The sequence below is a fragment of the Heliangelus exortis genome, chromosome 11 (assembly GCF_036169615.1).
Source record: "Heliangelus exortis chromosome 11, bHelExo1.hap1, whole genome shotgun sequence".
In the NCBI taxonomy this organism is placed as follows: domain Eukaryota; kingdom Metazoa; phylum Chordata; class Aves; order Apodiformes; family Trochilidae; genus Heliangelus; species Heliangelus exortis.
In genome coordinates this window covers 1,692,759-1,718,814 of record NC_092432.1, presented here as the reverse complement: position 1 = coordinate 1,718,814, position 26,056 = coordinate 1,692,759, and the positions used below count along the sequence as shown (strand labels likewise).

The window sequence follows — 26,056 nt, the reverse complement described above, 5'->3', positions numbered from 1 at the left end:
GTGAAAACAGGGGCCTATTCATAAAAAAGAATATATTTATATTTACTTGTTAAAGACCTTTGCTCAGGATCTTTTTTTAAAGTTCAGCTGGATAGAAAATGCCCACTTCAAAAGCCCAAATGAAGACTTTAACAGATGTGCCCTGGCAAAGAAAAGGGTGTAGAGACAGCATGGAATTCAGAAGGGACAGACAGTCATATATGGACAGAGGAAAAGAATCCCAAATGAAATGCTTGTGGCTGGGAGCTGGAGTTTTTGTGTTACCTGTAGCCAGTCTCTGTGTTTGGAGCTTTGAGGCTTGGTCTGTTTTTTTTTTTTTTTCTGGCTGCAGCTTTTTTACTGCAAGAGACTATCTGTGAGTTGCTTGTAATAACCAGAGCTTCTTGTGTTATAAGAAGAAACTTCCCTATAACTGATAAACTTGGCTCTTATTTAAACCCCATGCCAAACTTCCAAAATTATGACATTTCAGGTTGCAAGATTTGGACCAGGCAAGTGTTTGTGTGTGTGTAGATGAGTGCAATCCCACCAAAAACCAGCCTGACAGCAGCTGTGCTGAGTGTTTGCAGGTGCTGGCACCTCCCAGGGCTGGGTGTTGAAAATACCCCACTCCATGCCATCAGGATATCTGCCCAGATGGCTGAACTAGTCAAGAGTTTTACCTTCAGGTTAAGTGAAAGCATGTTAATTTCAGGTTGTTAATGCATTTGTAAAGATTAGACCAGGCCTTCTCCAAATGACAGTGGTTCAACCCAGGGCTTGGCCTCAGGAGGCTCTTGTGTCCCTGTATCCACCCCTCCTGTCCTCTGAGAGCTCTGAAGGGAAAGATCTTGTCATGTCCCCAGCAGGATGCATTATTGTCTTTTACAAAAAAACAAACAAATCAACCCAACCTACCAAACTAAAGAGCTACCCTCTATAACCATTGACTGCCATGTCCTGTCACTGGGCACCAGAAAATGACCTTGAGAGTTATAAGGAAATTATAGAGTTAGGAAAAACAGAGTTAGGATCACAATTTAAAAACTCTGCTAGAGGGGTGGTTTTTAAGGAGGGACTTGAGGACCTGGGCCACCAGGATGCTTTACTGAAGGAGGACATCTAGCTGTGTGTGGCCTGCTGCAGCCCAGACCTCCTGAAGGAGAGGGGACACTATAAACACCCATAGTTTTGGCCAAAGTTGCCAAATATCCCATAGAAGCAGTGGCAGAGAGGCAAAACATCTGATTTCCCAGGCAAGAACTCACCAGCCCTGAGTACACAGCACTGCCCTTCCTACATGATCCCCAAATACTCTCTGGTTTGTAAAATAAGTAATGAGGGACTCTTACAGGCAATATATTTTCATTTGACAACTTCAGTCCATCTTCAGAGCAGCTCTGTGTCCCATATGGGGCAACAGGGTCTAGAGGAGGCCACTCACACCTGTAAGCCAGGAGGAGGGATGTCTTGGTAGGTAAGAATGTCCTCTCTGGGAGATAACTCCAGGGCTGCCTCCCCAAATAACTACCAAAAATCAGAAGTATATTAGAAGATAGATGACTCTGGGCATGCTGCTGCCTTGTGTTTTTTCCTTAGGCAAAAGGTACTGCCATGGTTACAGACAGGATTCTGGCTTAACTAGACCTTTGGTCAGAGGTAGTTGGGTGATTTTTATACTGCTGAGCCTCCTGGAACATGCAGGTGAATTTGCTTCTGTGTATTAAGTATTCTGAGTTTTCAACAAAGCAGCTTTTTATGGTATATGTTCACTCATAGGTAGAGAAGAATAATTGCTGTAGCCTGGAAGGATTTGTCTGTGTTTCACAGTGCTGAAGCTAACTCTGAAGACATTAACTTAGGGTGACCTTGGTTTTCTTGTGACTCACCCAAAAAGTTATTTTCCTGTAGGTTTTGTTCTGAGTGATTAAGACAGATTTGCTTGCATATAAATGCTATTCTACATATATATATATATATATTACCTTAACCAAGGAAAGCTCCCACACTTTCTCTTGTTTATGCATATTATATGTGACAGAGATTCCAAGTTAAATGTCATAGCCCTGATTTACAAGCTAACATATCAATGCAACCTGATTTAAAATTATCCCCTCCTTTTCAGTCCTGCAGCAGCAGTCCTTTCACCCTTCCCTGCAGCTGGTACTGAAGCAAATGAAGTTGAGGAGGCCACAGTCCTCTTGGCTGCTCCAGTAAACCCCTACCTGCTGTCAACTTCACAGGTTGTCACCTGCCTTGGTGAGTGCCCTCATAAACACAGGTAGTGCCCACAAAGGAGATGATATTTTGTATTTCAGTGAAAGAAAGATGGGGGCAGGATGTTAAAAGATGGTTCCCAACCACTCCTTGCTTTTCAAGCTAGCCACAAGTGCATGTTAGGGCAGCCTGGGAGCTGTTTGAGCAGGCACCAGGCTCCCCTAGGAACTGTCTGGCTGTGCTCTGGCCATGCTTCCCCCAGCCTGCCTGCTCCAGCTTGCCCCTGCTCAGGCAGGGAGAGCTATGGAAAAGCCTTCCTGTCTGCCCAAAAATCCCTCAGTCCCTTCCCCCTACTTGAAGGATATAAAGGGAACACGGAGCAGAGCAGAGGAGCTGCTCTGCAGTCTCTCTGAAGCTGTTAAAAATATTTCTAATAAAGGTAGGGAAGAGTGTGTGAGCTTCAGGAGACACCTTCTTGTTTCTCGTGCTAATTTTATGTTGTTCCTGAATCAAAGCCCAATTTTTCTCTTTGTGAAAGTAAAGTTTAAATTGATTTCTTATTCATTGATTGATCCCATTACTAAATAGGGTATGTGGAGATTATTTTTCAGTAATTGTTAAGGTGCTAGTGTATTAGCAGAAGGTTAAAAATGCAAGATAGCCATAAAGGGATGTTTTTTTCCTCAAAGTATATTTTTTTGTCACATTATTATACACTAAAAATATCTTTGTTTTGCACTAAGAGCAAACTGCAGTGTACTGAACCTGTACTATCCACAGGCATAAAAATAATGATTGCTAAAAAGCCAAAAAACAATTATATCACAAAGAAATGCATAAACTTATCCTGCCTGGAGGTGGCTTACAAGATGTCAGACATTTTGTCAATCAGCAAATGGATCCAGACCATGCAAAATTGGGATGGTCCTGTCTTTTCCTGTAATTTTTTTCCATTATGAGTGTCCAAAATGCACTGAAATAAAAGACTGCTGTCTAGGGGGGTCAGAAAGTCATGTTTTCATGGAACAGACCTTTCTCACAGGTAACCCCAGCAGACACACAAGCTGTGCCATAAAATCTCATGTCCTTAATAGCCAAAATTTATTCTGCATCCCAAACCCAAATGTTTATTTGTTTTCAATAGTTCACAGTGCTGCTGTGGCCCAGAGTCTGGCTCAGTGGTTTAGCTGCCTACACTTCATTTATGAGATTGTAAGCAAGTGAGACCCAGTTTGGTTTAGTGTTTAGCAAATTCTATTCACCCTTTAGCCACTAAATCATTGTACAAGTGTGAGCAAAACACTCAGCTCTTCCTTTCCTTCTCCTTATTCAGATTTACCCAGTTGATCACTTGCCATGTGAGTCTAATGGAGTGAAGATTAGCCCAGGGATATGTACAGAAAATTCTGGAAGCCCTGCTGAACTGTATGTATTCAACTTCACCATCTGTGTTCACTGGATTCACGTATTCAGATTATTCTCAAATGTTGGGAAAGTTGGTTATTTTTATTTTTCAAGTCTGAATTCATAACTAATCACCACCTCTTTTCAGAAAAATACAAATATGCATCAAGTCCATGGCACTAGCCACAGACAGTAATCTGGGGGTCCTGCTTGTAATTTGTGTCAAAATCTGCCTGCATAGTTTGAGAGGTATTGAGGAACTATTTCCCCAAATGATGTTGGGATCATCCACAGGGGTTCCACATCTCTCTACTCCAGGCATTTCAACTGAGGCAGCCAAAAACTGGGTCAGGGCAACATTCCAAAATTTTAGTGGTGAGCCTCCAAAATGCAAGACACTCAGGGAATGCATGTTGGGGAATAATATGAGAATGCTGGAGGGGAAAAGAAAAGAAAGAGAAGGGAGTATTTTATATCCAGTATTGATATTCCAAAATTTGGGCCTGTCAATTTGGAATAAAAACACACTGTTGGTTTTAAATCCCTGTGAACTCCAAGCCAGTTGCCTCTGAGGCTCAGACTCTGTCTGAACCCATAGGTTCCTTACTTGCCACAAGGCAATCTGTGCAGCTGGCTGCTCCGAATCCACAGGCAGGGGAAGCTTTCTGGATTCTGGCTTTCGAGGAGTCTCCCCACTGGGTTGCACTGGAACCTGGAATATGAGAATGTGGGTTGGCAAGAATGTCTGGGAGAAGCTGAGCATTCCCCAGAGGCTTCCCAAATTTTCAGGCTCGCCACCATTCCGGCTGATAGAGAAAACTGGGGAATAAAGCTCAGCTTGAAAGCACAGAATTTGGGAGCTAGGACCCCCCAAATTTTACCTCTTTGCTCCTGGGAAGCAGCTGGAGTTGAGAAATGTGAACCTGCCTCAGCACCCGGTGCTTCTGCAGGTGCCCCCCAGCCTCCTTGCAAGGCTGCTGTGCCTGCCACTCAGCATGATTTTGGGGTGATTTACCAGAGAATTGGGGTTCTGAGGAGCTAGGGTTTGTATTTAGACATTTCTTGGAGGGCCTGGGCTCCTTTTCAGCATGAAGAGGGGTGATGCTAGAGATTGGGGAGGGTGAGAGCCCTGTGTGTCCAGTGATGGAAAGTGAGAAACTGGAAATGGAGCTGGGAGCCACCCTGAGTCAGCCCAAACCCAAGTATCTCTGCAAACCACCTGGATCTGAGCAAACCGTTGGTCCTCTGACCAAAATATTCCGTCTGAGAATTTCAGACCGGGTCTGGTAGTAAACATCTCCAGGGTGTCATTTGTGCCTGATACAGAGTGAAAATTATTCGGGTACCTGATGCTCGAGGTGGAAAGATGAGGGAATGGAACAGTAAATTAGAAGGGCTGAAACAAAAAAAAGTGCCGATTGTCTGCGTACGCCTGACCAAGTTGTGTTTGGTTATCTCTGCGTGGCAACACCTTCCCACGGGGGAAAACCGTCTCCAACCCACCCTCCCCAACCCCCTCACCCAGGGGGGCTTTGTCCTTTGCGTTTATTTTTGCCCCTCGATGGGATTCGTCCCAGGCACCGCTCCTCACCTCGCCTCTGGGCTTTTCTACACCTCTCCTTCAGCCCACGGCGACGACGAATCCGAACGGCTGGGAGTCCCGCCGGGGAACCGCCAGTTCGGGGAGGGTGGACGCGGTTGGGTCGGGCAGAACCCCCCCGGAGGGTCTCCCGGTGTGGGGTGAGGACTCTTCCTTCCCTCCGCGGCGGCCCTAAGGGAAGGAAGGAGTTTCCCGCCCGGAGCTCTGAGGGGGCTCGCGCCGGGAAGGCCGCGGAGAGGGAACCGCGTTGGATCGGGGCTGAGGGAAGGAGGGAGGGAAAGCTCCGAGCCCCATCCCGCCCAGGGAGCGGGGGCCTCCGCCGGCTGCGGGGAGGAGCGGGACGGGGAAAGAGGGAGGTTGAGAGGGGGGGGGAGAAGCGGAGTTCCCGCCGGGCCGTCCGCCTCCCCGCCCTCCCTCCCTCTGCGGCGTGAGTGAGCGCGTTTGGGAGGGGAGGAGGGGGTGGAAGCCGGGCCAGGGCGGCCAGCAGGCAATTTGCATGAGAGACAGACTGGGAATGAGCTGGAGTGGGCGCCGCTCCGCACACACAGAGCGGGGCAGGAGGGGGAGGAGGAGGGAGCTGCTGCCGCCGCCACCACCGCCGGGGAGAGGCGGCGAACTCCGGGCAAAGTTTGGTGCCGCGGGCCCGAGGCGCTGAGGCACCGGCGGGCCGGGTAGAGGGGAGCGGAGCGGGGCCGGGCCGGGCCACCGGCACTCGGGGCCGCGTTTTGTGGTGCGGGGCCTGCGCGGAGCGGAGAGTGCGGAGCCAACGGCAGCCGGGGCCCTGCCGGCAGAGCCAGCATGTCCTCCATCCTGCCTTTCACTCCTCCCATCGTCAAGCGGCTCCTGGGCTGGAAGAAAGGGGAGCAGAACGGGCAGGAGGAGAAATGGTGCGAGAAAGCGGTGAAGAGCTTGGTGAAGAAGCTGAAGAAGACGGGGCAGCTGGACGAGCTGGAGAAGGCGATCACCACGCAAAACATCAACACCAAGTGCATCACCATCCCCAGGTAGGGAGGGCTTTGGGGGGAGCACACGGAAAAAGGGGGATCCCCGGACCCTTCGGTGACCCCCGAGGGTCCCCCCCGTCGGTGCTCGGGGGTCCTTGGGCAGCAGCTTTGCCCCCAGGGGTTCTGGTACAGCCTGGCAGAAAGGAGCTGCTTGGGTTTTCCAGGTTCGGTGCGGTGTAAACTCCTTTGCTGCATGCTCTGACCTCTCTGTCTCTATATAATATAGTTCGTAGGAAAAAAAAGCAAAATAAGAGAAGTAACTGGTTGCAGAATTGGATTACTGTGTAGTAAGAGGAGAGGAGGAAAGTAAGAGGGGAGTGAAGGGGAGAAAATGTGTCTGCTGTCGAGAGAAAAGGAAAAGAAAAGAAGGAAAAGAAAAGAAAAAAGTTGTACTTTGTGGGTACTCTCATTGTCAGAAGTTTCAGCGTGTTCTGCAGTGCTGTTACGTTAAGATTTTTCTTGTGATTAATGTGTCAGGGAAATGGTTTTGTTTGGGTTGCTTGCGCTCTTCCATATTAACCAGACAGATATCACCCTGATGGGGTGATGTAGAGCCCTGCTGTGCACATGTTTTCAAATTACTTTTTAAATCGGGAATGCAAATGGCATAGCTGAAGGGAGTGCACGGTTTGGAGTGCAGAAAAGCATGTGAGAGTCAACGTGGCTGGTTTGGTTTGGGTTTTTTTTTTTTTTTCATTTTTTGAATTAAAATAGATTTTATTTTCAGCCCTCATTCCAGGATTAAACTGTAAGACCATTATAAATCACAAAGGACGCGTGTACAAGTATCTCGAGAAAGTTTTTCCAAGTAACTTTCAAATAGCTGCCTGCAAGTGGTGTTTTATTGCTGAAGATTTGTTGGTTTCTGTGAGCTCAGCCAGATGACTGCTGATTCTGTTACTGATTGTTGTTTGAGAGTACTTTTTTTTTTTTTTTCAAACAAAGGCCAAAGTTCATCCCAAATATTTGAATGCTGCATAATTGTATGCTTCTGCCTGAGAAGATATCTGTGTGTGTGTGTATTCATGGTTCTCTCTCTCACAAACAAATGTATGCTTTCTTGGTTGTCAGAATGATTTAATATGCAGTAGCTAACACAAAGCAGCATCTGTTGCATGAAAAAAAAGTGAAGCAAGTAGCTTAGAAATGTGGGTATTAGGAACTCTTAAAATATTCTTCCAACAACTATCGTGTTTTGTTTTTTGTTGTTTTTTTTTTTAAAGGAAACATCGAGTCTCCTTATCTTTTTAGTGCTGGATGAGGGTGGCTAAGATTTTGGCCAGAAATACAAACAGATCTCTCAGCCTTTGTTAGACTTACTCTGGGCTGTGCCTTATTGAAGCAGAAATCAAAACCTGTAGAGCTACCACCTGATACAAATGCCTTCAAAACCTACATTTTTAAATTCTTGGGGAGCAGTGTGCATTCCACAGAGATAATACTCTTATTAACTTCCCTAAAATATCATTTCAGAAGAAGAAAATGATTTGTGCAGCTGATGTGACCTGGGTCTTGTGCCTTGCTGGTGCTGACCTGTTAAGGAGCAGAGTGTGAAGCTTCTTGGTGGTACTTTTACTGGTAACAAGGTGGTTTAGATAAGGGAGGAAGATTTTTGATATTTTATGATTCAAAGGAAGCAAAGAGGTGGGTGGAGTATGATGCTTTAATTGAGAGAAATAATTTTCAAGCTTTAAAATAATTAACAACACAAGCAGATGTCACAAGTCATAAATATTATCACCTCCAGAGGTTGTCCTGGCTGCTCCTACTGTGCAGAAGTGAATGTTTCCCCTGGGCCTTGCTCTGCTAAAAGAAATCTGTACAGAAATTAAAACATTTGGGTTCACTTGTGACACAGAGCCTGTGTTTGCAGACCTTAACCCTTGGTATGGGGGGAAGTTAGAGCCTATTTTGATGATTGCTCCTTATGCCTTGGTATTAATTTTTAAACGTGATGCTTCATATAAACTTTTATTAGTGTTTAATATGGATATCCCAGAGGTCCAAAGGAGCATGGTTAGGCCTGTGCTGGACCCTCTGGAGCAGCACTTTGAGAGGTTAATATCTGTTTATCAGGGACTGGAGGAGGGTGTGGAAATGTGAACCAGCTGGTCTAGGAGTCAGTGGCAGAGCTGAGAGCTGGAACCAGGCCTTGTGACTTTAAGGGCAATGTCTGTTCCCCTGGACTGGGGAGAATCTGTGAATCTGATTATCCTGTTGTTTGACACCAGCATTTTGCAAGACAGCCTTAGTATGGTTTTAGGTTTTTATTTAAAAAATAATTCTACATATGATATTTCACTGTTTATTCAAATAAGAATTCTGGGGGGGAGTGAAAGGGGGGAGAAAACCATCATTAAGGATTATATCATGTTGTGCATTGTCTGTAATGCATCAGGAGAGTGGAGCTATGCCAGTGATGACTCTGGCCCAGCAGGAGTAGGCTAACTCCAAAATTAGCTATTGTATCCATGAGAGACAAGCAAGTTTCAGATGTAAAAGTGCTTGGGAGGTTTGCAGAAACATTGCTCATGGGAATAAGGGCTACACAGCAAATTCCTGTAGTGATCAAGAATGAAAAAAAAAATAAAATAAATTTTTGGTGTAGGGCTAAGGAATTGGAATACCAAATTTATTCCTGCTGTCAGTTTATATTTCCAGTTCCAAGTAGATATAAACTACATTCTATCTCCTGACAGGTGATTAAGCAATGAGTAGCTTATTTGCTTGTGTATTTGTTCAGTATGTGTTACATTTCCAAGTGCTCCATTTGTAAGATGATGTGACAGACAGTTCAGGCCCCAGCTCCTCTATTGGAAGGACATGTAGCAGAGAGCAAAAGGCTGGAGAGACTTCAGGGATTTCAGTGTAGCACTCTACTGGCTGGATTTTTCCTTCTTGGCTTTTCTGCTGGAGCAGGAAGTAATTTCCACCTGAAAAACCAACCAGTCTTGGACCATCTGACCAATTGTTTCGTGTGCCACAGTCAGTGGTGCTTGGCACGTTTAGAGGATCTTTCTCCTTCCCTCACCTTCTTTCCTGCTGCCAAAGCCTCTTCTCCACCTCTCTGAACAAAGCTGGTGGGTTTTGGTGTCAGCCAACCATAGCATGCTGGGTGTGCATGGCAGTCAGGTGTTTTTCATAGAGTCATGGAATTGGCTGGGTTGGAAGGGACCTCAGAGCTCACCAAGTCCAAGCCTTGCTCCACTCCCCCCGTGGTTCCCAGCCCATGGCACTGAGTGCCACATCCAGGCTCTTTTGAAATATCTCCAGGGATGGAGAATCCACCCCTTCCCTGGGCAGCCCATTCCAATGGCTGATCACCCTCTCCAGAAAGAAATTCTTTCCAATGTCCAACCTAAACCTCCCCTGGCACAACTTGAGACCTCTTGTGCCCTCTTGTCTTGCTGAGAGTTGCCTGGGAAAAGAGCCCAACCCCCCCCTGGCTCCAACCTCCTTTCAGGGAGTTGGAGAGAGTGATGAGGTCTCCCCTGAGCCTCCTCTTCTCCAGCCTCAACACCCCCAGCTCCCTCAGCCCTTCCTCCCAGGAATTCTGCTGGATCCCTTCCCAGCCTCCTTGCTCTTCTCTGGACCTGCTCCAGCACCTCAAGCTCCTTCCTGAGCTGAGGGGCCCAGAACTGGACACAGCACTCGAGGTGTGGCCTCCCCAGGGCTGATTCATCCTGGTTTGGGTGCTGGAGTTGCAAACACACCTCGTTTGGGCTATTGAGATGTGTCCTTTGTAGCAGTTGTACTGATTTGGAAACCCAGCTTTCAGAATGGACATTTTTATCCCTCTAGCACAGCCAAAGGTGTGAGTTTGGGGCCTCTCTTGTTTGCTCTGGGAGCAAGCCTAGGTCTTCTCCACCTGCTGTCAGGTTTTTTTAATTTTTGATGTTTCTGCTTGCTTCTGAAACCAAAGAGGATGGTAAGGAGCTGGCATCCCCATGGGCTTCATTCGTGGGAGAAGAGCAATGAGTTTCCAGTTCTGTTTCTGAGCTGAAGGGAGACCATACTGTGCAGCTGGCAAACCAGCAGTGTTTTGCCCTAGAAATAAAGTGCATTAAGCTGAACTGTGATGAGTATTTAACTCTTAACCTGTACAGGGATCTGAACTCCAGAGGCCAGGAACATGTGGGGAGCATTTAGTAATTTCTATAAGTTGTGCACTAGTTATGGGGCAAGACAGTAAATGCTTTGTTTCAAGAGCTTTAGTGGTAGTCCACATATTACAACATAAATCTCACAGCATTTTGTAATATATTTTCATAGGTATATTTTTCTCTTTACCTATTAGTGTATCTTCATTATTTTTTTTATCACCAGTTGTTTATCTCACAGCATTTTGTAATATATTTTCATATGTATATTTTTCTCTTTACCTATTAGTGTATTTTCATTATTTTTTTATCACCAGTTGTTTTAGGGGAGCTGAGATCCTTGTGTGTAAGGGACACCTTCTTTGAAGTGTTGTTTTTTTTTTTAATTTAGAAAATAGTTTGGAAGAGAGGTGGGTGTTATTTCTTGAGGAACTAATCTGATAAGGGTAGTAACTACCAGCTGAAATGAAAAACACTGAATTTTTAATGCAGTTGAAGATGTTCCTTAAATGATTTACATTTTGGTGGGGAAAACCACTTAAATAATTGCAGGAACATCTTGGGTGTGAGCATACTTTGTGTTAGTAGTTGACCACACAATATTTACTAGAACTGATCATGCTCCTAGGATTGCCTTGATACCAGGAAAGGTTTTCTGTGTCCTCATGCAAATCTGTATATAAATATATAAATTTAATGCCAACTTAAAGCTTGCTTTTGATTTGACCTGTCATTTGAGGAGCTTTAATATTGCACAGAGTTGTTTAAGAGTGTCTGCACTTAAAATTAGATTGGTGTAATGGTGCACTGGAGATGATTACAGTACAGTCCCTGTGTGCACATCCCGGCCTCCTTGCCATGATGCTTTTTAGCTCCCTGGTGCTGGTTAATTTTACTGCTCCAAAGCTGTGTGTGCTGACCTGGCATTATGGGCAGGTCTCTACAGCTTTCTCCCAACCTCAGTCCTGCTGGCACTGCCCCCAGGAGCTGGGGCACCTGGTAGGCACTGCTTTAAAAAGCTTTGTAACAACTTTTTGTGGCATGAGTGTGACTGCAGCTCAAGTCTAAAGGGGAAAATACCATAGGTAAGCAGACCCAGGTCTGTAGGCAGGTGTATTTTCTGCCTTCATCTTCTCCATCCTCCTCCTCATCTCCCCAAAAGTCCATCATCCCTGCTCTGAGCACTCTGCTCCCAGCAGCTCCTCCAACTTCTCCCAATCCCAATACCCAGGTCTGCAGTCAGGTGTATTTTCTGCCCTCATCTTCTCCATCCTCCTCATCTCCCCAAAAGTCCATCATCCCTGCTCTGAGCACGCTTTCTGCTCCCAGCAGCTCCTCCAACTTTTCCCAATCCCAATACCCAGGTCTGTAGGCAGGTGTCCTTTCTGCCTTCATCTTCTCCATCCTCCTCATCTCCCCAAAAGTCCATCATCCCTGCTCTGAGCACACTTTCTGCTCCCAGCAGCTCCTCCAACTTCTCCCAATCCTTGCAGCTGAGTTACAGTCTCTGGTTTTACCTTGGATAATAGCAGGTGCTCCACACTGTGCCATTTAAAAAACCTAAATGTGAAAAAAACCTGTGAAGCTGAAGCAGTGATGCTGATACAAGCAGTTAGGGAGCAAGGAGGTGATCAGGTGTGTTGGCAGACCCAGCCCTTAGCAAAATGTCTCAGGGCAGCTAAAATTTTGCATTAAAACTGGTGGTAAAACTCCTCCTGACTTCAAAGATAACACAGCATTTTTTTTCTAGAGCAACAAAAAGGCTAAGGGGGAAAAAAAAATGTATTTAACTATTTTTTTCAAATATTCATAACTCTGCCTTTTTTCTTTCCCCCCTTCTCAAGAGACTGAAATATTTAAAATAGCTTCTGAAAGGACTGGTAATACTCTCATTATGTGGTGCAGTAAGTCTTGGATCTTTGTGAAATAAAATGCTTAAAATGGTTGCTTAACTTTTATAGTATTAGGGGAAGACCCTGAACGTTGCAATAATTTAAATATAATGAGAAATAAATGCAAAAAATTGATGAAATCACGAAATACTCACTGGATGGGATTAGCACATCAGGGATGCAATTAAAATGAGCTCTTCTAATAAATATTGGTTTAATAATGTAAACTTGTGATTGCTATATTATTGCAACAAAAATAAAATTAACAAGATTTAATGGACTGAGCAGCCATTAATTTTCACTTGTTAATTTATTAGGAGCTTCTAATGCTGGTAGATGCACAACAATGCCATTATCCTGCTTGAACTGCTTTATGAAATAAATAGGGCCAAACATCGCTTGAATTAAATTGAAATTAAATTTCCAAATTATCTTTTTCTGGTTTTGAATTTTTTATCATCATTATTATATTATTATTTTCTAGCTTTCCTTTATTGAATGCAATTAAATTTTCAGGGATGGGGATGCAGCACTTTCTTCCAGGAAGGCTTCTAAATAGTCCTAATTAACTTTTGTCCCTGTCTGCCTTGATGTGCTGTGGAAAAAGCTTTTTCCAAAGCTGATTGTGTTGATTGGCAGTGAAGAGAGCAGGGCAGGAGCAAGGGGAATAAAGACAGGGCAGAGGTTTTTATCCAGACCCTCTGGTTCTAGCAGGCTGACTCCTCCACCGAGCTTCTCAAATGTTTGCTAATTACATTTTGTTGCAGGCAGCTTGAGTCCAAACATAAAGGCGAGGAAGCTGTTAATAATTGGGCTCTTGTCACTGGCAGCACAACTTTCTGGGCAACTGAGGAGACAATAATGTGTGGATTGTTGCTGTTAATACTGCTTTTTAAGATGTTTTGAAGCTTTTCCTCATTTGCTCATCATCCATCTCTTTACCAGCACTGGCAGAATGGTGGGACTTGCCCTTAGGCAAGCAGGAGAGTTTGATTGCTGCTGGTCCTGTGGCTCTGTAGAAAGAGAATAAAAAGCCAGAGCTCTTTTTGTGCTTCAGAAACAAGGGTCACAAACCTCAGCAGGAATAAGCTACTTGTGCAGGGTAATAGGAGCCCTGTGTAAAACAAAACAAAAAGGTAACCCTTATCTTCAGAGGAGGGTAAGAAGTAATTATTCCAGGTAAGTAGTAATGAAGCCCTGCTTTTTAGGGGATCACCCAGGAACTTTGTGAGCTCCAGAATACAAAACCTTGATTGTCAGCTAAAAAACCCCTTAAACCAGAGCTGCTGTGGCTACATTGCTTGAGGTAGCTGACTGTGGGCATTTAACAACAAAGTTGGCTTTTCTACCTGGCTGGGTGTGGTGCAGACAGACTTGAGGCTATTGAGAATATTTAGGTCAGGAAATCTGTGGGGTTGTGTGACCCAGCATTGAAGCATCATTCCTTGCTCTGCAGTGGAGAATCTCCATGTGGTTGTGGTTCTGGAGCAGTGGTGTCAGTGGATAGGAGGGAAAGGAGACTGGGAAACCCAGGGAGAAAATAGTATTTGTTCCTTGTGAGTTTGGTTCTTCAGCCTGGTTGTGTTCAGGACTCTGCTGTTGCAGAAGGAGGCAGTTTAAATTCTAAATCTTACCAGTGAGCCTCATGAAAGAACATCCTTAAAAATCCAGCAAAACCTACCTGTTAGAAGTGTAACCTGGGTAAGTCCAGGAAAGGTGATCCCTAAGTGATCATTTTGTCACTAAAAAAACCTTCACAGCACCCTCTGCTCAGCCCCGAGGTGACGAGGGCAAAGAGGTTGCACATTTTTGGGTCTGACCCTGTGGACAGGAGCATCTGCTCTTTGATCTCCAGAGGAATAAGCAGCAGTTTATGGAAAGTGAGGTCTGTGAATCCTGGAGAGGAGGATGCAGGGGACAAGGTGTCAGGAGAGTCACTCAATCCCCCTGGGCCCCTTCCCCTCCAGGTTTTGGGGTCCTCAGGAAGGAGATTGTCAAAGCCAAGGTATTAGCTGAACCACCCCTAGCTCCCTGCAGAATTTGTGGTGATCTAATCTGAAAATTCCAGTAAACTTTTGCTTACAAAGTGTGTCATAGGAAAGGTTGGAGATTATCACTGAGCTGCTGGTGGTCGTGAACCATAGCACAGGCTTTGTAAAAAAGGAAGTCAAACCAGAAATCTCCTCCTTTGTGGTGAAGTTGCAGCCAGCAATGGTTGAATGATGGTTGCTGACACTGACTCTCCTTTTTCACTATAAAAGAGGAAAAGCTTTGTCCTTCCTGTTCTAGTTGCTTGAACACCAGAAGAGAAATTCACTTGGACTTCACAGATGTAAAACAGTTCACAAAAGTATCAGGCTTAGGAGAAGACATCTGTGGAACATGAGAATGCCTCTGTTTTTGAGTTCACTGTGCAAATCCTGGTGCTTTATCTACTCACCAGCTAGAAAACACTTTTTTTCCCCAAATTTCCTTTCCCTCCATAACAGGATTTTAAGTGTTGCTGTGTGGGAAAACCTAACTTTGAGCAATTTTCATTTTGTTTTACTCAGAGCAGATGTGGTTGGTTTTTTTCATACAAAGTCTGTGGTTTCCATATATGTGGAACTGTGCAGAAAGGTTCTTTTCTTATTGTTATTTGTTGAACAAATTGTTTTTCCCCTTGAATCAGATGCAAAGCTAATTTGTTGCACACGTGTAACATCTGAAAAAAAAATCAGTGTTTAAAAAGCACTCTGTGCCTAAAAGAAAGGCTAATAAGCAGCTGGTGTCTTGAGTCTTTTCCCACTCTTTTTGCATCTGTGTAATTCCATGGATTTCAGTAAATTTACTTCTGATTTATCTGCAACTGAATGGAGTTGGGCTGCACAAGACAGCTGTGACCTGAAAAGAGAGGCTAGAGGTGTCTATTCAATTTTCTCCTAAATTCAGGGCTTTGGGGGATTCTCTGGATTCTTTGCAGAACTTGAAGCCTACCCAGCAGAGCCTTTGAGACCTGAGGGCTCCAGTCCTATGAAGCCTGAACTTCTCAGCCCTGGGCTGGAAACCTGGCAAGAAACCAGGCAGGATTTAGCTGGAAGTTTGTGGAAAATGATACTTCTCTGCAAAACATTTCATTTTTGGAGGACTTCTCACTCGTGTTTCATTGCAGGCTTTCTGATGGGCACTGCTGTGGCTTGGCAGAGCCACTCCACCTTTTGCAGCTGAGATACCACTGGCAGTGGGGCTCAGTATTGGTCCTGATCCTGTGCAGAAGAAGGCATTTGGCTGGTCTGACTGTGAGCTGGTTTTTTCGTTTTTCTTTTAACCATTTTTAATTAGCTTATAATGTGCTTCTCCTTGAGCCCCCTCCCCAGCTCCCCCCCAGCAAGACAAATACAGGAAGGAGCAGGGGTTTCCTCTTGCAAGGTCTAGATAAAGCCCACCCACAATTAGAGGCCTTGAACTCCAGAGAGCACAAGGGCTGCTAATAACATCTGCTCTTTCTTTATTTCCTTAAAATCAGCAGCTTGTTGGAGGAAAGGGCTGGAATACTTCTTGGTGTTGGCCTGGAACCTTCAATCCAACCTTCAGTAAGCTCTGGAGACCCCACATCAGTTACCTTTGGTACTTTTATTGGCTTGGAATGGTGAAACTACACTTTGCTGATCTTCAGGTTTGCTTCTTGAGCCTAAATTTACCTGACTTACAGAACATAAGCTTCACCCTAAGTCAAAACTGTCTTTTTTGGCCTCTTTACTGTGATTGTTTTATTTTTAAAACTTTGTGGCTTTTTGTGGCCACTGGAGTTTTTGCAGAAAATGACTTTTAGAGTGGTGGAAAGTGGAAACCAGCTGTTTTGAAACCAGTGTGTTAGAAAGCTGCTTTACAAAGTAAATAAAGGTATTAAAAAGAGTTTAAAGAAGTATATAATTGCTGTCTGATTAGCAAAGCTGATACTGCTTTAGAGCTGATTTCTGTCTCCAGTAAAAGTCTGCTGGCAGTCTGGAAACTGCTCTGAGCTTTGCTCTGAATTAGATGCCATAAATAACTTGTGTGTAGGTAGACAGCTGATCATTGAAGCTTTTTCTCCAAATCTGGTTTTGCTTGTTTGGTAGAACTAGAGGCTGAAAGTTCAGGTATAGAGTTGCAGTTGCCTATTTGTTTTTTTCCCAGTGAATTAAGATAATTTTGCAGCTGTGGATTACTGCTTAATGAGTACACATTGTGGGTAGGGAAAGCAAAAATCATCAGGTTTGGTTCCATATCCTACATAACATTAAGCAAAACCTGGATAACCACCCAGCAAATCCACTTCTCCCCTCACAAGGATTTGGGGAATTCAATAACAGATGTGAAAAGCTCTTAAAAACTGGAGAGCAAGACTGCTGCAAACCCCAGTGCTTCCAGAAAGCTTTTTGTGACAGTTCAGCTTCTCAGCCCTACTCAGAAAGCAATTTTAATTTTTGTTGGCAACTTCGTTTGAAAATCTGTAAGTGCTACGTCAGTGAGAATATTGGAATTCCAGGGATATTTAGTGGTAAACCTTAGCTGTGTTTGCATAATATTTATCTGTTCATCTCTGTGCTGGTGCCTCCTGTGCACAGGGAATATTTTGACTGGGTGCTACAGATCCTACCGTGGTGCTGAGCTCCAGTTTGAAATCTGTTAGCACAAGTCCTGGGGAAACACATACATGCAGCCTCATGTTTTCATTTAATTACTATTATATAGCCATCATATTTCATGCCATCCCAATACAAAATGTTTAATGTCTGTGTCTGTCAAGTGATTGTGCTGTAATTACCAGATTTTTATGGCCATGACCCACAGCAACGTGAGCTGGAAAAACTAAACATTTCTCTACCCATTGCTGGGTCTTTTGCTGAATATTTTAGGAGGCACTGAGAGTGCTGGGTGGTCACATCTACTTGGTTTAAAGTGTCTTTGCATCTGAAGAGTCCTGGTGAATTGTTCCCAACGAGATGACTGAAAACTAATGGCTGGCCAGCTGGCTGGAAACAACATAATTAATTAAGCTTTCTCTTTTAAATCATTTACAAGTTTGAAAGAAATGCCCTTTTCAGAGGTACTGAAACAACTTGGATTTGAATTCTCACTGTGGGGAGGAGTGTATTTAATTTATCTCTTCAGTAAAGTTAAGGATAGAAAATAACACTTGAGATCATGGTTACTTAGAATTCCCAAGAAAACCTCTGGATTTGTCCTTTTGCTGAGGATACACCTTGGATGCTCCAGAAATGGTATTTCATTATGCTTGGAGATTTTCCAGACTTTGTGTCCTGATCAGCTGAGGAGTGTAGCTCTTTTCTGCCTTGACTTTTCAGTACCTAAAGGGTACCTGGTAATTCTTCCTGGTGTGTCTGAGAAGAACAAGCTTTAATTCAGTCCTGTCTTTAATATTGCAGTTCCTGGTGATTCCACTTGGAGAATCTGTATCTTTGGATACCTAAAGAACCATTTAGATAACATGGAATAGAGTACAGTCATGAAGGGAGAACCCTTAGATAGAGTTCTGGGTTAAAAGAAGAGTTTCACATAAAGATCCTTTAATTTTCTTCCCTTTAGTTGTCCATTTTTTTGGATAGTGATGCCTGTGTTGTACAACATTGGTGTGCCAGCCACAAATGAACTCGTGTGAGCAAGTGAAGGCCTTGGAAATTATGGCTTGAAATTGAGTTTTGTAAGTCACTGCTTTGCATGCCAGACTCTACTGGTTTGAAAGCCTTGGTGAGATAGCTGCTTCTAACCAGGAGTAAAAATAGACCTTTGAGTGCTCTGATTCTAGAAAAAAAAAAGGCATTTATTGGATTATGATTGGCTGGTGACATTGAAGCTGGAGACAGTTTTATATTACAGAGCTTCTCACTCTGCTTATTCTCTCAGTTCCTGTTCTCCCCCCTCTTTTTTTTTTTTTTTAATTTTTTTTTTCTTTTATTGCTTCCTATTTTTAGGATGGCATTTCAGAATTTCTGCTGTACTGGCAGGCCAGCTATTCCAGAAGAAAAAGAAAGAAGAAGGGTGGGAGGTAGAGCTAATGAACACTATTAGTCTGTTATTAATTGGAGTGCTGATGTTCAAAGTCTTCTCTCTTTCTAATTTACCTGATAGCCAATATCTGATTTTTCTGCTTGCACTTGAAGTTAGGTGCATTTTTGCCAGACTGTGCACTTCAGCAGGAGAGCAAGAGTAGGATGGTTAGAAGTGGTTAGAGACTTCCATTCTCCTGCCTGTATTTTTCTTTGTTTGCTTAGAAGCTGAGGATTATTTTTGCTTTAATTTGTTTTTCTTTTGTCCTATGCCCAAGAACCTTAAGGAACAGGGAAAGATGAATACTTGGGAGTGAATAAAAATGTTCTTTGATATAAAAGCAAAAGGCATGATTTAGTGTCACAATGTGTAAAACAATCCAGGTGTTGGGTGTTGCTGTTTTTGATGCCTGAGTGAGATTTGGGGTTTGTTACTAGTTCAGTAAGTCACCTATTTTTTCATGTGTGACCTCAAAGCTGTCACTTGTGCACGTGCAGTTACCAGAGGGTAACCTGGGGAGTGGAAAAGATTTTGTTGTGCTTTTTACTTCAGAATCACATCTTGGTTTTACAAATCATATCCTATTTCATCCTTAAGTTTGGGTTGCAGGGCTGTGCTGCTTGAAGCTCTGAAGAATATTTTTCTAGGTTCACTTGGGGGCTGAGTGTTGTCAAAAGCTGGCTGAAAGTGGGTCCAGTGTAACAGCATATGTGATGTATTGCTATAAATTAAGTCACTGAAGCATTATTTTTAGAAGACAAGGATTATTTCAAAACCCAGGCCATAACTTTTCTGACAGTGATTCAGTAACTTATTCCTGTTGGTTAAAAATTGCACCTTGTGTTGAGTTGGATCCAGTGCTGGCTTGCAGAATTTTTTTTTTTTTAAATTTTGTTTTTTTTACAGCATGTGAGGTTGTGAGTCAAGGGTACTCGCCCTGTTGAGAAGCAGAATTATCTTTAGAAAGGAGGCAAACACATCTCTGGGTCAACAAAACCCTCTATGTGTGGTTTGTTTTGTAGCTTTCATCTGGGCTGAAGTCTGCTGCTTCATCTGAAGTTGGCAATCCCTTGGGAATGCAGTGCTCAGGCTTGTTCCTAGGATAACCTTTCTCCAGTTTTGTTTCCTGGTGTTACCTCCTGGCACAAAAGACTGGAAGAGGAGTAAGCAAGCCAAGTGTTTAAAATTTGCATTTTTTCATACCTACTGCAGGGACTGAAGGTGACCAAGGAACTGTGTTGGTGTTGTGCAGAGGGCTGCATGGATGGAACTGCTTGTGCCATCTTGTCTTTCAAGAAATTTTAAATAAATTTTCCCCAGGCCAAAGAAGTGGGAAGGGCCTGTGGATGTTTGCATCCAAGCCAGCAGCATTATTGGTGTGAGTTGTGATAGAGAATTATTTTATTTGTCAATAATTTTTTGTCTTGTACTTGAACTCCACATATTTTCTTAGTATGCCAATAAATGGCTGAGTCTTTTTGGGCCAAGCAGACATCTCAGGCCAAGCTTCTGTGCCTCAGTTATGCTGCTTAGGAGCCAAGTTCATTGTAACAGAAATGACAATTCTGAATTATCTCATTTCCATCTACTTTTATGCTGTCAGATCTGTACATATTATGATAATGATACATCAGTGCCATAATTTGCTTTATGCTTTCCACTTCTACAGGCATAGTTCTTGTTACCTACAAACCACTGCAGGAATATTACTCACTGGGTGAACCACTTGACTTTGAAGAATGTGACTAAGATGAAGTGTTTTGTTTTCTCACATCCTACACCAGTGTCTGGTAGTTTCTTGTTACAGTTGCTAACAAGGACTGTTCAGTAAAAGTTTGTGGCTTTACTAGCAAACAATTAAGTCCTGATTCCTGGGTGAACAGGCATCTGTCATAGAATCATAGAATTGGCTGGGTTGGAAGGGACCTCAGGGCTCATCAAGTCCAACCCTTGCTCCACTCCCCCCGTGGTTCCCAGCCCATGGCACTGAGTGCCACATCCAGGCTCTTTTGAAATATCTCCAGGGATGGAGAATCCACCCCTTCCCTGGGCAGCCCATTCCAATGCCTGATCACCCTCTCCAGAAAGAAATTCTTTCTAATGTCCAACCTAAACCTCCCCTGGCACAACTTGAGACCTCTTGTGCCCTCTTGTCTTGCTGAGAGTTGCCTCTGGGAAAAGAGCCCAACCCCCCTCTGGCTCCAGCCTCCTTTCAGGGAGTTGGAGAGAGTGATGAGGTCTCCCCTGAGCCTCCTCTTCTCCAGCCTCAACACCCCCAGCTCCCTCAGCCCTTCCTCCCAGGAATTCTGCTGGATCCCTTCCCAGCCTCCTTGCTCTTCTCTGGACCTGCTCCAGCACCTCAAGCTCCTTCCTGAGCTGAGGGGCCCAGAACTGGACCCAGGACTCAAGCTGTGGCCTCCCCAGGGCTGAGCACAGGGGCAGAATCCCTTCCCTGGACCTGCTGGCCACGCTCTTCCTGAGCCAGCCCAGGATGCCATTGGCCTTCTTGGCTACCTGGGCACACTGCTGCCTCCTCTTCAGCTTCCTGGCAATCCAGACTCCCAGCTCCCTTTCTGCCACTCTGTGCCCAGCCTGGAGCTCCCCATGGGGTTGTTGTGGCCAAAGTGCAGGACCTGGCACATCTAACCACAGGCAAAGCCATTACAATTGGCAATTTTGTACCTGTCCTTACAAGGTGCTTCTGAGGTGTCCAGCTGAGGATGCTGACTCCCTTATCCCTTTTCATGTCCCCTTTAAAAAAAAAGCTAAATGATGTCTCAGTGTGTGAGGTAAGAAGCCTGTTAGTGTTCCTGTCCTCTAATGAAGCACCTGAGCTCTTGAGATTTCCCTAGTCTGGCACTATTCATGAGTGTTGAAAGCATTTTGCATGCTGGAGGAAGGTGTTACACCAGAGAGAAGTGTGGGTGCAGAGCTGTCTGGGTGTTCCTGGACTCCACAGGGATTTGGCATCCTTCCTATGGAACGTGAGTAGCTGTGTGACCCTTGTGCAACAAGAGCAAGGGTTGAAATACTCCTCCATCTTCTGAACCCAGCCTGGCTCTCTGCACCAGGAACATTTGGGAGCAGACAGATAAGCTGAAGGTACAAGAGGCAACATTACCTGGCAATTGCCTCATCATCTCATCTGCTCCCCAGATTATCTTGGATAATGCAGATGGGAAGCACTACAGCTTTGTGGGACTCTCCAGTGAAAATCAGCAAGCTCACCACTCTCCCTTTTTGTCAGAAATGGGGATATTTCAGAACAGGGAGGTGTAACTGTTATTGGCAGGAATTGTGCCTGTGCTGACTGAAAATGTGCTGCTTAGAATTTTTTTTACTTTAAGTTACATCAAAAGAATCTTGTCTACTGTTGTTACCATCAGGTGGGGGTGTTCATGTGCAGCTGTAATCAGTGTAGCATGATTTTCCTCACCTTTTTGTCCTGAACACTGAGCTGAAACCTCTCATTCTCTGGCTTTTTGTCTTCTCTGCATTGCAGGAGCAGTGCTTGAAGTGATAGGTCAGCACCTAATAAAAGTGGGATTATCTCAAAGATGAAAATAGGTAGAAATAAGTAGAAAAATCCTACTGTGGGAATTGCAGGATTTACTTGTGACTCCTGAGTAGTCACTTTATAGTGCTTATAGTAACTTTCCTCACAGTCATCAGCAAGGTGTGAGGGTCTTCAGAGGACTTGGTCACTTTTTTACTACTTGCAAACTGTAGACTTTGGCAGTCCAAAGTGTTCAGGTGATCTCTCCCTGGCCATGCAAACATCCCAAGCTGTTCAACTTGCTCATTTATTCTTTTGGAAAGGCAGAGGGTAAAACCAGCCTTGACTTGCAGCCTGGAGGGCCCCTGTGCAAAAAAAAGGTTTCTGGGGTGGGAGCTGTGGACTTCTCTACTCTTTTGTTTATTATACTTTGCTTCCTGTCATCTCTTAGCAAATAATGAATAACAGTAAGAATATGCTGGGAGACATGGAATCTGGAAGTGTTTATTACAGGCTGTGTGTGAACCAGAGGCAGCACCAGAACTGATTTTCTCACAGTCTGGTCCAGTAACTGCCTGGGGGAGGAAGAAGCCTGCAGCTCTCTTTGGAATAATGGCTCCAGGACTCTGGTATTCCTGCTTCCCAGGTTCCTTGAGCATAGGAATGAGTGTCCATTCTGCAATCAACACCTGGCTCTGATTTCCATTGCATGAAGCCCTTTGGTGTAAGTGTGTTGGAGTGCTTTACAGTCAAGGAGTAGGAAACACCACAGCAGCAGATAAAAGCTGAGTAAAGCAACTGCTGCAGTAGGCCTAAAGCAAACACAAGAATTTGTGAGGTTTTTCCTTCCTTCCTCTTGTGGTTTATTTTTCTCATTATTTTTGATACGAGGGAGGAGGTGTGAGAGGGGAAAATTTATGTCTAAGCATAAACACTGAAATTTTGTTGGGGTTTGTGCACACTGTTGGGTTTGTGTGTTGGGTTTTTTATTTTCTTTTATCACCTTCCCCCCTTTAGGAGCCTCTTCCTTTACATTAAGTTTTCTGTGATCTCAGTGAGCTTCCCATGGCCAGCCCTGTGTCCAGATAGAGCTGTAGGAAACCCTTCTGCCCTGTGAACACTTGGGATGAGTAGCAGGAGTCCCACCAAATTCACACCCACTTGAAAACAGACTTGTTCTCCCCAGACTGAGTCTCCTAGAAGTCAGCAGAGGTAATCACATGGCTAAGTCTAACCATACAATTCCCTTCCTAAAATTTGCAGCTGCTTATGCCTGGCTGTGGTAGTGCCTGAGGTGTTTCTGAGGGAGCTGTTTTGCCTGCAGTAATATTTCTTAAATTTTCTTTTTTTACTTTAAATAGCAGAGCTGTTTAATGGTGGGATTGCTGCTGCTTTGGACACTAAAATGATTGTGGAGAGGATTGCTTGTAAAGTGATTTTTTTTTTTTTTTTTCCCCAGCTTGCAATGACTGCAGTCTGCTTACTAAATATGTATTTAATATTATCCAGTGGGTTTTTAAAGAAGGTGGAACATCAGATAATTAGTTTAGCTCTTTGTGTCTAGAAATCACAAATCTACTTACAAATGTAAACCAAAGGAAGCATTCTGGGACTAAGCAAGGATGAAGCTTCTTGTTACACCTCTGGCTTAATCAAATAGTAAATTGCCATTAAAAAGCATAATCCCATTCCTGTCTCTCTTTGTGTGTCTGCTGCTTGTTTGTGCAGTTAACTGTAATTCTCAGTGGCTCTTTATGGCAACAAGATCACCCAGTCTAATATCTTGTAAATCCTGTAGTTTAAAGTCAGACTTGTGGGAGAGGGTTTTGAGGTCTGTATTGATGTTCAGTAACCTGCACAAATCTGTCTTCTAGAAATGCATCCTGTCCTGATTTAAAGATACCAAGAAAGAGACTATTGTAGGAGAGTGGGCAGATTGTCCAGGAAGGTGTCTGAAAAGGATTCAGTAAAAAAAAATTTTTTTTTTTGAGCATTGGAGCAGAACAGTGCCAGGTCCTGAACCAACTCATACATGCTCTGCTCACAAGCACCAGTGAGGCAAGTCAGAGTGTAGATTTGAGGATGATTTCCATAATTTTAAGAAAACTGGAAGCTTAGGATCTCCTCTATTCTTTCCAGTTTATATTTGTTTGTATTTCAGATTTTTACAGTTCCAAGAGGGGTGTGGGAACGTTTTACCAAGGCTCCAAGTATTTATTTTATGGGTAAACTCAGGACAAAACAATATCTTGTTGTTTCAAGCTACACTTAGCATTTCTGCCCTGAGGAAAAAAATATGATTACACAGCACATGGGGCTTGCTTGGACAAGTTGTAATGAGTGTTAAATAACTGTTTGGTAGCAGGGCGCGTGCTTTTAACTTCATAAATATACATTGTGGTAATGTTAGAGAAGACCTCAAGATTATAATTATTTGAAATATGCTCTACAAGTGCTTAGCAAAGCAAAGTAGGTTCTGGTCTCAGTCAGGAGCCTGTGCTCTAAGGAGCTGCAAGGAATTTTCATTCACCCCATGTGGTCCACAGCCAGCAGGAGACATCTGCCTCTCTTGTGGCACTCAGCTGCTCTGCAGTAAGGTGGAAAGGTGTAGTTAAATACTTACCCAAACTGGGACTTGGGATGAGCTTTAGGTGGTTTAGGAATCCCAAGAGACTGGAGATAAATTGAGCATTAAATCACCAGGATGGTGCTGCACCCGGGATGATCTGGAAGAGGTGTTTTCACTGATGCTCTTGCAGAGCTTAGAGACCTGGGGGGCTGTGAGTAAAACAGTGAGAAATGTGGCTTTCACCTGAGCAGTTCTGAAAGAAGCCTCCTGTGCCTGTTATATCTTCAGCTTTCATAAAAGCTAAAGGGTCCCTCTAGGGTGTTACCAGTTTGCTTAGAGAAGAAGGGTTTTCACCTCCCAGCTGTGCCATTTTGTGGCTTTTTTTTCTTTGCTCTCTTCTTGGTTTTACTCTCCAGTGCAGAATGAATTTTTACACTTCTGGGGAATTACAGGAGATAGGATTATAAACTGTTGTGGTGGGGATTGTTGATTAATACAAGAAACCCTCATTTTAAATTTTTTTTTTTTTTTTACTAAAATTGTGTGGATGCTCTCCCTCTGAATTAATGTGATGCAAACTGTAGGCAAAGCTTAAGGCTGTTTTATTTCTCTTCAGGATTTCTTGGACAGAGAGGGGGTCCATGTGTAGTGTTACACACCCCCAGTAAGTCTGCAGTTTTGGGAAGGTGTTGAGATCTTTTTTATTGGGCTTCCCTGATGCTCTCCTGCTGTGTGAATTGACTCTACAAAAGGTGCAGTAGCTGAGATGCCTTCAAAGTGGCAGCCTTGCAGTTTGGGCAGGTGCAATCTGGACTTTCTGGACCTACCACAACACGTTGCTTTGACCAGATTGCAGTCTGGAAAGAATAAAAAAATGTAGAAAACCTTCCAGCTCTGCCTGAACACCTAATTTGGGGTTTTTTAGGGGTGAAAAAGAGCTGATGGGCCTGAGGAAACATGGGAGCTGGTGGAAAATTCTCCAAAATGGGGAAGTGATTAATTTCCACTTCATTTCTTCAGCTCTGGTCAATACTTGAACAAGAGCTGCACCCTGGGAACCAAGCATTCACATGCAGGCTGAGGAGAGAGGAGATTGCTTGCATACCTTTTGGCTTCTTTCTGCTTAAAATAGCACATCCAAATGGAAATTGGTGCCCAGCTTCTGCTCACTGAGCTCTAAGAGGGCCCTGCTCTTTTTCTCAGTGGTGGGGAAACTGTTAAGGCCAATTCCTGGGTAGACCTGGAGAAGGATGTGCATTTGATCATCTTTTATCTTCCTGGGGGAATTTTAGGGTGGTCTTGTTTCTGTTCAGGGTCCCTCAGACAGAAATGAGAGCACACCCAGGACAAGTAGGAAGGACAAGCTCCATTTTTTTTTTTTTGGAAGCTCTGAGTTTCCTGGATGTATGCATGTAGTAGCTTGTGGTAGCTCCTGTGCTTTGTGGGAGCATTTTCCTTACTCTTACTTCTCTGTACAGCACATGAGCCCATTTCCTGCCAGCAGCCTCTTCCCTGCAGGGAAAAACTGTGGTTTAAAAGCAGCCTGGCATTGCATTCCAGGGTGATACTCAGCCAGCTCCCAGCTGCCCTCTTTTCCCAGGCACTTTTCAGATCTAAGCAGGGGAGAGGATGCAGAGGGGATGAATTGGCTTTGTGGCAGCACTAAGCCATTTCCAGCCCCCATCCCTCCTAGGGAAACTTTGCCCTGGGCTGCATGAAAGGGAAGGAGGGTGGTGAGGATGGATGGAGCCAGTTGGCTCAGGGT

At 44.1% G+C, this 26,056-nt stretch overlaps 1 protein-coding gene across 1 annotated transcript in view; it reads left to right on the top strand.

Moving 5' to 3' along the window:
• The first annotated feature begins 5,643 nt into the window (after positions 1-5,643).
• The window catches only part of SMAD3 (SMAD family member 3), a 77,385-nt gene continuing 56,972 nt past the window's right edge, over positions 5,644-26,056 (top strand). Inside the window, exon 1 of the mRNA XM_071754124.1 lies at positions 5,644-6,204. Coding sequence (XP_071610225.1) covers positions 5,999-6,204 — 206 coding nt within the window. The 5' untranslated portion in view covers positions 5,644-5,998. The remainder of the gene's footprint in view (positions 6,205-26,056) is intronic.